The sequence below is a fragment of the Gossypium hirsutum genome, chromosome A12 (genome assembly GCF_007990345.1).
Source record: "Gossypium hirsutum isolate 1008001.06 chromosome A12, Gossypium_hirsutum_v2.1, whole genome shotgun sequence".
NCBI lineage: Eukaryota > Viridiplantae > Streptophyta > Magnoliopsida > Malvales > Malvaceae > Gossypium > Gossypium hirsutum.
Window position 1 is genome coordinate 39,344,409 of NC_053435.1, and position 13,069 is coordinate 39,357,477.

General features: G+C 34.5%; 1 protein-coding gene and 1 long non-coding RNA gene across 2 annotated transcripts; one reads left to right on the forward strand and one right to left on the reverse strand.

The window, feature by feature from the left end:
- The first annotated feature begins 5,519 nt into the window (after window positions 1-5,519).
- On the forward strand, window positions 5,520-7,575 carry LOC107945693 (probable N-acetyltransferase HLS1). Its single transcript, XM_016879791.2, has 3 exons — window positions 5,520-6,095; window positions 6,226-6,401; window positions 6,504-7,575. Exons 1-3 carry the CDS (start codon window positions 5,913-5,915, stop codon window positions 7,369-7,371), a joined length of 1,227 nt encoding a protein of 408 aa, XP_016735280.1. The 5' UTR covers window positions 5,520-5,912; the 3' UTR covers window positions 7,372-7,575.
- A 3,045-nt stretch (window positions 7,576-10,620) lies between these two features.
- LOC107945692 (uncharacterized) lies at window positions 10,621-12,000 on the reverse strand. The gene is made up of 2 exons (XR_001696666.2): window positions 11,320-12,000; window positions 10,621-11,039 (listed from the first exon to the last, which is right to left on the reverse strand). It is a non-coding gene; the product is annotated as an uncharacterized lncRNA (long non-coding RNA).
- Window positions 12,001-13,069: the final 1,069 nt, after the last annotated feature.

The following is a 13,069-nucleotide window of genomic DNA, read 5'->3' on the forward strand; positions in this document are numbered from 1 at the left end:
GCACATGCTCCTCCATAATCGTACTTTTCACTAACATATCATCAGCATAGACTTCAAGACCACATCCTATCTGCTCCCTAAAAATTTTGTTTACCAACCTCTGATAGGTTCCTCTCGGGTTTTTGAGGCCAAAAGGCATAACCTAATAACTGAACAACCCTTTTTCGGTGATGAAAGTTGTTCTCTCTTGGTCACCTTGATCCAATAAAATCTGGTTATAACTTGAAAAGGCATCCATTAAGCTCATGAACCTGTGACCTACAGAAGCATCAACCAAACAATCAATCAAAGGTAAATGGAAGTTGTCTTTGGGGCACGCCTTGTTGAGATTGGTTAAATCAATACATATCGTCCAATTACCGCTTACCTTTTCCACTATGACCACATCCGAGACTCAGTATGGATATACAACTTCACTGATAAAACCTGCCAACAATAATTTAGCTACCTTCTGCCTCACAGCTTCCATCACCTGCGGAGCAAACTTCTTCTTTTTTTGCTTAACAGGCTTCACTTCAGGGAGTACATTTAACCTATGGAACTAGGAAAAAACATCAGATTTCGCTTTCAAACACTGAACCAAAGTGTTTTTTTTTCTTCAGGTAATAATGCTGATGATATCTTTATGGTCATTTTTTCGTTGTCGTAGAATAGTTGTAAAGTCTCGGTGTGTTCTACTGCTTCAGGTTTCTGACTTCTCTCTTTATCCCTCACATCTAGGTAATCCAAGTCTAAGGCTTGACTAGCTAACTCTGCCTTCTGCGAACTTTGCCCCCTGGTTACAGGCTCTCGTGCCTGTTTCACAAACAACATATGCCATTGCCTTATTGTTTGCTGGTCGGATCACATAAACTCAATTCCTATCTTTATCAAAAATTTGATTTTCATACAAAATGTTGCTACAACCATCTTCGCTGTTCTCATTATCGAACACCCAAAAATGGCATTATATGCCATAGAATGGTCCATAACAAAAAAATATACATATTTTGTAGCCGTATGCTCACTATCTCCCAAGGTGACTAGCAAAGTGATAGAACCCTTCACCTCAAATGGTGGTTTGCAAAACCATACAGAGGGCTAGCCTTGGACAAAGCTTGTTCTTTTAACCCTATCTTTTGATAAGACTTCTAAGTTAAAATCTTTACAGCACTCCTACCGTCGACCAATATTCTTCTAATTTTGAAACCTGTGATCATTACTGACACAACCATTGGGTCATTTCCTTCCTTGTCGCACATGTAACACCCCTTACCCGTATCCAATGCTGGAATAGGGTACGAGGCATTACTGGACTTATATACAAGCAATCATACAAAATCAGTAAATTTCCATCCGAATTTAAGACTTTTCACATACATTCCTATCGTCTCTAAAACGAGCATACGAGGCCTAAAACAAGCTTTGGAAGTTGTTCGGGACTAAACCGAAGACTTTAGGAAATTTTATGACACTTAGAAAATTTTTCATCAAAACAAGGTCACACGCCCGTGTAGGTTGGCCATGTGGTCACACACACCCGTGTTCTTAACCCATATAACTCTCTGTTTATGATGTCATGCACCAAAGGAAGTCACACGGCCAAGTCACACGCCCGTGTGATAGGCCGTATGACGAATTTAATTTTTGAAATTTTTCATAAAATAAGTGCAGACTTCACACGCCCATATCCCTAGGCCTTGTCCTTCACACAGCTGAGACACACGGACGTGTCTCTGCCCGTGTGGATAAAAATAAGGCTATTTACCAAGCCATTTTGCCACCCTTACTTGCACCAACCTACACAACAACAAGAAACACCAATCCAAGCATTTATATAGAACCAAATTAGCCACAAACAAGATATCAATACATCATTTGCACATACTAACATCTATCATGCATAAACATCACATACTTTCTTTTTCATTCATGCCAATTTCATCTTCATGATAAGCATCATCACATAAACATACCAATGGCCAATAAGATTAATATTAGCCAACTTCCAATTGCCATATACAAAATGAATCATTAACTATTACAATGGCAACACATTTGGCTAAACCAATATGACATATAACTCCCTATACAAGCCATACTCAAAATATTGAAACCAGGTATACCCAAAACAATCGTTCGATAGTGTGAATCGAGCTCCGACGTTCCTCAATTCCTGAGCTAGCTTGGCGACACTATAAGGAATAGAAAGAAAAGGGGAGTAAGCTTTAAAGCTTAGTAAGTTTGCATGTAAAAAATAAGCAACATTAATTATACATTAATAACATTATTATTCAACATAAGTTAACATAAATATCATCATGTATCTTAGGCAGAACTTACTCATTAGCATTCTTACCAAGAGTTCATCTTATACTAAAGTCCATACTCATGAGTTTTACGTACATATCTGTACCAACTCGTAACATAGTCACATACTTTATCATCTTTGACATACTTTTCGGATTACCCGTTGAACACTTGGAATACTACCGATACATGGAAAGTCTTGCACATAAGTGCCACATATGTAGCCAATGCTACCTCATATCTCATAACACATAGGGCTCACACACGAGCTAATCATTGGCCTCCTTACACAAGCTGTCAATCAAGATGTAGCTACGCGGGCTGCTCACACAAGCTGTCAGGTATCTGCAATACATGTCGGACTACCCAGCCACCGGTAGGACGTACATGATGAGCACCTGGATTTACATAAATCATATAACTCATGGTTTCCTACTAACATGTCACTTGTATCTTAAACTATTCCTAAGGTTCAATCGAGATTTTCTCATCGTGAAACTTCGTTGAATATTTCCAGAGAAACAATCATACAATTCATGCAATATTAAACATTAAATACATAATACAACATTGCATTATTTACACACAAACTTACCTCAGTACAAAATATTAAAAAATGGACCTAATCGTCAATAACCTTGTTCTTCTCCCGATCAAGGTTCAAACTTTGTTTTTCTTGATCTATTAGAAATTTAACTTATTTAATTATCACATTACTCAATGCTGTCCAAAAATAATATTATGGAAAAATTACAGTTTTGCCCTTGACTTTTCACATTTTTACAAATTAGTCCTTAGGCTCATAAAATGAAATGTATCCATTTTCTTTATTACCCAAGCCTAATCGAACCTAAATCATGCTCATAACAGCCCACATTTTTCATCAAATCACATTTCTACTACCCATTTTTACAACTTTTACAAATAAGTCCTTTTTTATGCATTTATACTAAAAATCACTTAGTAAAAGTTGTTTATCACACCTTAAACATGCAATATCTTCCATAAAACATCAAAATACATGCATGTCACACATGGGTCAATTTTTGAACATGAGCCCTACTTCAAAATAATGGTAAAAATAGAAAGATTGGGTGATAACAACTTCAAAAACGTAAAGAGCATTAAAAACAGGGATAGGATGTACAATCAAGCTTGAAAGTTGAAGAAAACGCTAACTATGGTGTCTTAAGAATTTCGGCCAAGGTAGAAGAAGATAGACACAATTTTGGCTTTATTTTCTCTTTTTATTCTTTTATTAACCAAATGACCAAAATGCCCTTAATGCATAACTTTGAAATTTTACCTATTCATGTCCATTTTTGTCCACTGACTTATCCAATGGTTTAATTACCAACTAAGGACCTCTAATTTAAAATCTCATAGCAATCGACACCTTTAACAAGTAGAACTCAACTTTTGCACTTTTTACGATTTAGTCCTTTTGACTCAATTGAGTGCCCAAACGTCAAAATTTTCGAACGAGATTTTTAAAAAGTAGTTCCATAAATATATAGACCATAAAAATATAATAAAAATAAATTTTTCTACATCGGATTCATGGTCCCGAAACTACTGTTCTAACTAGCCCCAAAATTGGGCTGTTACAGCACACTAGCTCCTACTTGTCATTACCAAACTCAACACTCCATTTTCCCTGCTAACACTGTCTCTTGGGTGCATGAGCTAACATGACACACCTCATGTGAGCTTTCCTCTTCGCATTAGAACTTTCTCAATCCTCATCTATGCTTACAATCACATGGATAGTGCCTCTGACCTTCTACTTACCTTTGGGATCACCACAAGAACTCTGACGCTGCTAAGTAGTACCCTAATCCACAAACTCGGTGAGCTCACCATTTCTCACTTCCTCTTCAATAGCATCCTTCAAAGTAAAATAATTTTCAGTTTTGTGCCCCATATCATCATGGAAAGGACATCTATCCCTGGAATTTGACCTCTTCGTACTGTGCCTCATAGGAGATGGGTTAGGCAGGATACTTAAACTCTTTACTTGATTCAAGATATAACCACGAGTAGTGTTCAATAGAGTGTTGGCTTCAAACTTGCCTTGAGGGATGTATCTTCTTATCTGCTTGGGTTGAGATCCCTAAGGAACCTTAGGAGAATTATCCTGTGTCTGCACTTTTTGCTGCCCGTCGTCTCGGGCACGCAAAGCTTGATTGAGTGACCCCTGTCTATTGCGAGTTCCTTCTCTTTCTCTGAACTGTCTACCATCTCTTTGAAATGTGTCACGCGTCGCCCTCTTAATCTCTTCTACCTCCACGAACTTGTAAGCCCGCTCATATAAGTCTGCTAAACTCTATGCCTATTATCAGTAAAGGAGTACTGCACATGTTCATTCTACACTCCGATAATGAAGGCATCGATGGTCCACTAGTCCTGAAGGTTCTTCATATTCATTAATTTGTTTGGTTGAACATAATACTCATTTAATGGATTGACTATTACTTTTCTATTACTTGTCTTCCCGTAATAACTATTCTTTAGTTTCACCAAATAATGACTATTCCATGCAAGATTGAGTAAAAAAATATATTAATTTCTAGCTTAGTCGTTTATTTAAAACTTAAACTTAAAAAATATAAAAATAAAATATATGAAATAATTGAATATAATTTAATATAAAATATTTTAATGGGTGAATAAAAATATAGTAAAATAAAAAATGTTGTTAAAACATTAATTTTCTTTGAACATGTAAAGGAAAATAGTTAGAGAATTTTCATCTTTCATGAAACGACAAAGTAAAGTCGTTATGTAAGTGGAAACGATGGTCATGATATTCATTATGATGATGATGATGGATGGATGGATGGATGGATGGATGGATGGATGGGTGGGTGGAATTGGAGGAGGGGGAGATTAGAGGGAAGGGAAATGATTGCCAAATGGGGCATGATGGCAATGCCTCCATCCTTAGAAATTAAAAGATTAAAATGAAAAAACGGAAAAAAAAACCAATAAAACTGCGCAGCCATAGCCGCCATTTCCAGTTCCACCCTTTTTGTGATTATTAATAATGAAAATTGTTATTATTATTTTTCCATTTATTTACTATCTCTCCCATTTTAACTTTCTTTCTAAAAGATAATATTTTCGTTACTAGTTTTAAAAAGAAAGAGAGAGAGAGAAAAATGATAATATAGACAGACAGAAAGACAAGAGAGAGGGAGAGATAGAGACTTTTTAAAGCACTGAATTAAATAAAAAAAGCCAGAAAAGAAAAGGAAAGTTTAGGGATTCTAGAGATAAATAGTAAAAAGAAGAAGCCAACCAATATTTAAAGGCCGCTTCAAACCAATTGTTGCTCTGGCCATCAACTTCTACGTATTTCCTCTCCTATGTCAAGTAAAAAAAACCCAAGAAGAAAATACATACACAACAAGAAGCCCTTAGCTTAGCTTTTTCTTCTTATGATCTCGAAGTCCTAAGCTTTCTACACCTTCTCTCTTTACTGCTTTTGCTTGTTTCAGACGTTATTGAGGGATACTCTCTGACCTTGAAAAAGCTGCGTTTTCACCTATATAAACCCTTGTTTCCTTTTCCATCCATTTTCACTTTCACTATAATATAGAGTGTGAAAAAGAAGGAAAATTATGGGAGGTGATGATGAGTGCGTTATAGTGGTACGGGAGTTTGATCCTAGTAAAGATTTAGCAAGTGTAGAAGAAGTTGAAAAACGATGTGAAGTTGGTCCCAGCGGCAAACTCTCTCTCTTTACCGACCTCTTGGGTGACCCTATTTGCCGGGTCCGCCACTCCCCTGCTTTTCTCATGCTGGTACTACTCTTTTTCCCTCCATTACTACTATCCCATGCTTCATGCTTCTTCTTCTTCTTGCGTTGTTGTCTTTTTTTTTTAAAGGAAAAAAAACAAACAAACACTCATATTGGTTTATGTAATCAAACAGGTGGCTGAATTAAGCTCCACCAAAGAAATAGTTGGGATGATAAGAGGTTGCATAAAAACCGTTACTTGTGGCAAAAAGCTCTCTCGGAATACCAAAACCAATGATCCCTCCAAACCTCTCCCTGTTTACACCAAAGTCGCTTACATTTTAGGCCTTCGGGTCTCCCCTTCGCACCGGTATTTACTGCTCCACCCAATCATTAACATTCCTTTAATACGTTAAAACCTATAGTAATCAATGGTCTTAATTTTTTTCTCTTTTTTTTTTTAATTTCTCAGGAGAATGGGAATAGGGTTAAAGCTGGTACTAAGAATGGAAGAGTGGTTTGTCCAAAACGGCACTGAATACTCTTACTTAGCCACGGAAAACGACAACCAAGCTTCCGTTAATCTCTTCACTGATAAATGCGGCTACTCCAAGTTCCGTACCCCTTCCATTTTGGTTAACCCCGTTTTCGCCCATCGACTCCCTGTTTCCAACCGAGTCACTCTGATTAAGCTATCCCGATCCGACGCCGAGTCGCTATATCGGCGTCGTTTCTCCACCATCGAGTTCTTCCCTCGCGACATTGACTCGGTGCTTAATAACAGACTCAGCCTGGGAACCTTTTTGGCAGTGCCACGTGGATGTTGCTATACGCAAGAAACGTGGGCCGGGTGTGATAAGTTTTTATCCGACCCGCCAGAGTCATGGGCGGTTTTGAGTGTGTGGAATTGCAAGGACGTGTTTAGGTTGGAAGTTCGGGGCGCGTCGAGGATGAGGAAAACGTTGGCTAAAACGACAAGGATAGCGGACAAGTTGTTGCCGTTCTTGAGGTTACCGTCGATTCCGGAAGTTTTCAAGCCGTTCGGTTTGCACTTCCTGTACGGGGTGGGAGGGGAAGGGCCATCGGCGGCGAAGTTGGTTAATGCGCTGTGTGCACACGCGCATAACTTGGCCAAAGAAGGAGGGTGCAGTGTGGTGGCGACTGAGGTGGCGAATGGTGAGCCGTTGAAAGTTGGGGTCCCACATTGGAAAAGGCTATCGTGCGACGAAGATTTATGGTGCATCAAACGGCTTGGGGAAGACTACAGTGACGGGTCCGTCGGTGACTGGACAAAATCACCCCCTGGACTTTCAATTTTTGTTGACCCCAGAGAATTCTGAACTTCAAAAGTCTAACCACCCAAGAATGCAAAATCTATATACTAATATAATATAATATAATATTTAAAATTTTAAAAAATATTTGGGATTTTGGGGGAAAGAAAAGTGGGACTGAGAAGATATGGGTTTTGGGTGTTCCAAAGAATATGAATATCCCCTGTTTTATATATATTATTTGTTAGGTCTATCGATTTTGTTTTTGTAAATGGATTTGGCTTTTAAGATTTTGTTTTAGCCAAACAATTGTCTCTTTTTTTACTTTACGGTCCTTTTAATAGGGGGATGGTATATCATTTTAATCAGAATATCCCTTTTAAAGTCAATTATATGCGTATATAAGAATTTACTCCATTTACCCTCCATCTTTTATAGGAAGAACACATCCAAGGCAAATAAAAATGCATCGGACCACATGGGCATAAAAATGGACACTAAAAATTTTTAAAAAACTTTTGGTGTTGTTAATGGAATCTTTAGTTTAAGTATTGAATATAAAAAGACTTGAGATGGATGATGATGATGGGAGATTTGGCTTTTAGCTGCTATGGGTGTTTCATCTTTGGCTTAGGAAGGTAGACACTGAAATTGATAGGAAATATTTCTTTCAATGCTTGTCTTTTTTAGTTTGAAACCATGGGCCATGTACATGTAGGATAGATTCTAGGATTGTGATATTTTTTCCCCCTTTTGTTCATGACAACAAACCCACCCCCTTTTTTCTTAAAAAAGACAACATAAATCATGATAATCATGTATGAGTAACTTTTAGTTAAGGCTGTAGCAGTTATTTGGAACAAATGCTATTGGAGGAAGTCAGAATTTTGAATTACAAATAAATTGTATCATTAGAGGTTAATTGAAAATCATATAATGTTAGTTGGAATGTTAAAAATAATTGAGTCATGGTGAATAGGTTATACATGCAATAAACACCGGGATGGATGGAGGGAGTGATGAGTTACCAACCAAAGAAAGGGAGTATAAGGTTGGATTTCAACCTTTATAAAGTAATCTTCACGGGATTTTGCAACAAGTATTCATAAGAAACATGAGGATTGAAAGCTCTATTGGAAATGAAAACTACACAATATTTTTACCTACTTTCTACTATTTCTTTTATTGGATAGCATTAGCAATACCATCCGTGCCTAATATTTTCTTCAAAACTTCATTTCTTAATTAATTATAACACAGGTTTAAGTAAACCATCAAAATTTATAAAAATGTTGCAAAATATATATGTCAACTACTATTGGATTAACTTTATAAAGTTGTCTGTCATTTGTTTTTGTATTTTGGTTTGTGATTGTGAAATTCGGTAGTAAAGATTTATATTTGTCAATAAAGTCATATGAATCCCAAATTTCTCTTATGGAAAAAGAAAAAGCAATTGATTTCAGCAGTGTTTCAATTTAATATCACTACACATTATCCAATATGTAATCATGAAAGATAAATTCCAAGTATTTATCCTTACTTTTATTGAAAGAAGGCCTTTTAAAGTAAATATAACATACGGAACTTTCAAATATATACACTTACAAAAAACCCATTATATTTAAAAGAAATTTATGACGCATTTTAATTCATAGACCTATCAAATAACAATTCTAGTAAATAATAGATTGTCCAGAACCAATCCAATTTCTTCATTTATTAAATTATTATTTATTCTTAATTAAATTAAATTAATTAATAAGCTATGAATCAAGAAATTAAATCATTTTAGAATACTTTTATAAAGAAATCATTATCTCTAATTAATTTAAATTAATATGAAATAAATATAAATATAAATATAAATATAAATTTTAATGTTTATAGATAACTCAAATGAAGAAGCTATATTCTACAAAAATTTTCTTGCACTCAGCTGATTGACACTATAAAAGGATGTCACCTTCAAGCCATTCAACAAACATTAAAAGTCTCACAAATTCAAAAGTCTATAAGTATAAAGATTTAAGCATGAGGGGAAGATTTTTGAAGATTAGAAACTTTTTCCAAAATCTCAAGGTATTTTTGAAGAAATTGAAGAATTAGAAGTAATTCTAAAGAACGTTGTATTAATTCTGAAGAAACTAGTTTTCGATCTTGTTCAATCGATAAAGAGAAGACTAAACTCATTTTCAAGATCAAGTTTAGAAGGTCCTTCAAGTAAAATTATCTATCCAAGGTCAAGCCTCAAGGACCCTCGGATCAAATCTCTCCCTCATCCAATTGCATTGACCCAAAGGAGATAAAACTCATTCTTCAATATCAAGCCTCGATTTCCCTTGAATCGAGCCTCATCAACCCAAGATCAACTCTTGAATACTCTTAAATCAACCTTCAAGCAATTTCAAGCAAGTAACTCTCTAAACCAATTTCCAAGATCACATCTAGAAGACCCTTAGATCAAAGTTTTATTGAATAGAAGAATCAAAGGATTTATTGAGAGATTGTAGCTTAAATTATATAAATAAATTTCTTTTATTTGTTTCCATTTTAGGTATTATTTTTAACTCAAAATTTGTTTGTACAAATTTTTGACACACTTGTTGGAACAATCTCATCATTTCATCTATTCTCTTCAAAGATCAAGTTTATCAAAGTTGCAACAGCTCCCATGAAGAATCTTATCAACAATTAAAATATCTAGTCTACTCTAACTGAAAAGTTAAAAGAAATATTCTCACCAACATTTCATCAAAGCTAATAATAAAAGTTATGTGTTGTGGTTGTAATGGCATCTAGCACTGCTTCCCTCAAGGAGAAAGTTACCTCTCTTACAAAACCTTTAGAATCCATTGCAACGAGTATAAAAGGAATGGATGATCAACTTACTTTCATGATAGCAAAAATCAAAAACTTAGTTGAAACAACCAAAATCTTGCCAGCGAACTTCAAAATTTAACTATTCAAGGAGTTGGTGAAATTTCTACCAAGGTTGTTGAAGAAAGACTTTAAAACATTTCTTTAAATTAACTCAAGGAGCTTATCAAGATAAAAGTTATTAAGGATCAAGCCAAAGTTGTTGCTCTATCATCATATACACATGCAAAGCTATTCACTCCAAGGATTGATTTTTTGAGAATGATTGAAAATTTTCAAGTTCTAAAGTTCCAACAGTTTGATAGCAAAGGAAATCTACGTCAACATGTGCATTTCGTGGAAACCTACAATAGTGTTGACAATTATGGAGTGTAATAGGCCCAATTTGCCCGGAGGGCCTACAATAAATCAAAAAACCAAAAACCAAAAAATATGTGTATCAAATAAAAATAAATAAACTAAGGTGTTTATGAGGCCAACGTCCATTTACAAAATTCTGGGCCTAAATTAAACCCAAACCGATTAACCCAAACTTAATTTCAGGCTTAAACCCAAACCTATAGCTTAACAATTATATCCAAAATCCTTAACCTAATAAACCTAGCCCAAATGACCCAATAATCCTAACCCATGTATAGAATTTCAGGCTTAAATTAAAACCCAAGCAATCCACTCAATGCCCAGACCCGATTCCAGTAGCCCAAATCTGAGACCCAACAGAACCCAAAGAAACTCAACAGCCGAGAAACTTCTGGAATATGCTAGAATAGTGCCAAAGGGTCGGGCTCCCACGAGCGGTTCCCAACATGGCCTCCTTCACGAGAGCCTCCCCTCGTTCCTCTGTACAGCCGAGCCTGCAAAAAGAATACACCAGAAGGAGCCAATAACAGAATACACAGCAAATGACAGTAGGAAAATAGGATTTTCAATTTTTTACTTATTTTGTAAATCTGGCTATAAAAAGCCATTGATGTAATCCTTTTAATCTTACGCACACTATACGCATACGAAATACAAGAGAGGCAACCCAAAAATTATAAGGTGATCCTATTTTTTTTGTTTTTGCAATTTACTTCTTTTTTGGTTTTGCATATTTATTATTTGCGCAGAGAAAAGTAAAAAGGAAGGGTTTACCTTCATAAGTACACCATCGGAACCCCTATCTCCTTTATCGCAATCGGAGCTTGAGATGGGATCTTTAAGTTAAAATCAGCAGTCACAAGTGGTTTTTCAAACGGGGAAAAGAGGGGTATATACTCATCGCCATTCATCAAATACAATGGTGCCATGACGATTAATGAGCTTTTTTTGGCTAAACTTGATGAGAATTGAAAGGGTGCTATGGTTTTGTTTCTTTTGTCAGCCAAATGAGGGGAAAATGGGGCATTAGGGTTTTGATTCAATTGTAGCTTGAAGAAATGGAAGATTGCCATTCAATTTCCTGTAATTTTGGATTAAAAATGAAACGTCGCCGTTTAAGGATAAGAGATCCGTGCGTCGACCCGTTCCAGGACCCGGATCCGCGCCTTAGCTCTTCAAATAGGGAATTTGCGCGTTAGATCCTTCCCCCCGCTCGAGCATTCAATTGTGCCTTGTTTGATTTACTTTGTTTTTTAAATTTGGCTCCATAATTTGCGTGCATTTTCATTTTAGTCCGCTACCCAGCGCTGCATTTTAGGACTTGGATTATTTCCAGTTCTAGTCCTTATACATTTGCGCGCATTACATATTGGTGTTTTTTTCGATTATTTTATTTGTAAATTGTCCCTTTTGTTTCAATTTTGTTTTAATTAAGTTTTGTATCCTCATTTTTTTTATTCACTGCACATTCATTTTCTTTTACATGCTTGATTACTTGCTTTGATATTTTGAGTTGCTTTGATAATTGAATTTTGTGTTAAAAAACATTATTATAATCTTTTCTCTTTTATTCTATCATTTTAATAATTTTATACTATTTGTAATAAAGTTTATTTTAGTTTATGTATGCCATTAATTTTATGATATTTTATAATTTCTTTTGAATTTATTCACATATTTTAATGTTTATCTTCTTTTTGTTAGTTAAGGAGAAATTCATCCATTTTATGTGTCATTTAAGTTATTATTAAACATATATTTAATACTTATATTTTACCTACATACGTTATTAAAGCCATGTTATTTTATACATATAGTTTTTTTTTGTATATTTGTATATATAATTGTGTTTTTTAAAATTTATTACATATATAATTTATGATAAAATTAAGTTAATCTTATAATTCATATTTTAATTCCATGTTATTTTAACATACTATTATTTCTAAAATTTCTTCACATGTACATAACCCTTATTAAATTATTTTTACTATAGTCCACGTTATTGACTTCATATTATTCTATGTAAATATATATTTTTTATGTATGTATATATAGTTTCCTTTAAAATTATTTATGTGTATAATGCGTTTCTTCTAAGGACCATATTTTAAATTGTACAATTTACTTATTGTATACACTTTCATATCTTATTATCTTTATGTATGTATTATCAAAATGTGTCATTAATCCAAATCAATTTATTTCATGTAAAATTATTTTATACATCATTTATTTCAAAATTCCATTTGCACATACATATATATTGGAACATATGCTTGATTTATAAACATCACTAAATTCATGCATTTTATACATATAGCTTTTTATACATAATTATATTTTTAAAAAAATCTGTTACATATATAATTTACGGAAAAATTAATTTTATATACATTATTAATCTCATGCTGTTCTTAACAAATAATTACTTCTAAATCTATTTAGATATATATATGTTTTGTAAATCTATTATGTGTATTTCCTAAGATTATATCTTATTAAGTATTCTTGCTATCCTTTC

Coding starts and splice junctions, on each gene's coding strand:
- LOC107945693 (XM_016879791.2), top strand. CDS start 5,913: ATGGGAGGTGATGATGAGTGCGTTATAGTGGTACGGGAGTTTGATCCT. Junction 6,096..6,225: donor CCCCTGCTTTTCTCATGCTG/GTACTACTCTTT, acceptor GTAATCAAACAG/GTGGCTGAATTAAGCTCCAC. Junction 6,402..6,503: donor CGGGTCTCCCCTTCGCACCG/GTATTTACTGCT, acceptor TTAATTTCTCAG/GAGAATGGGAATAGGGTTAA.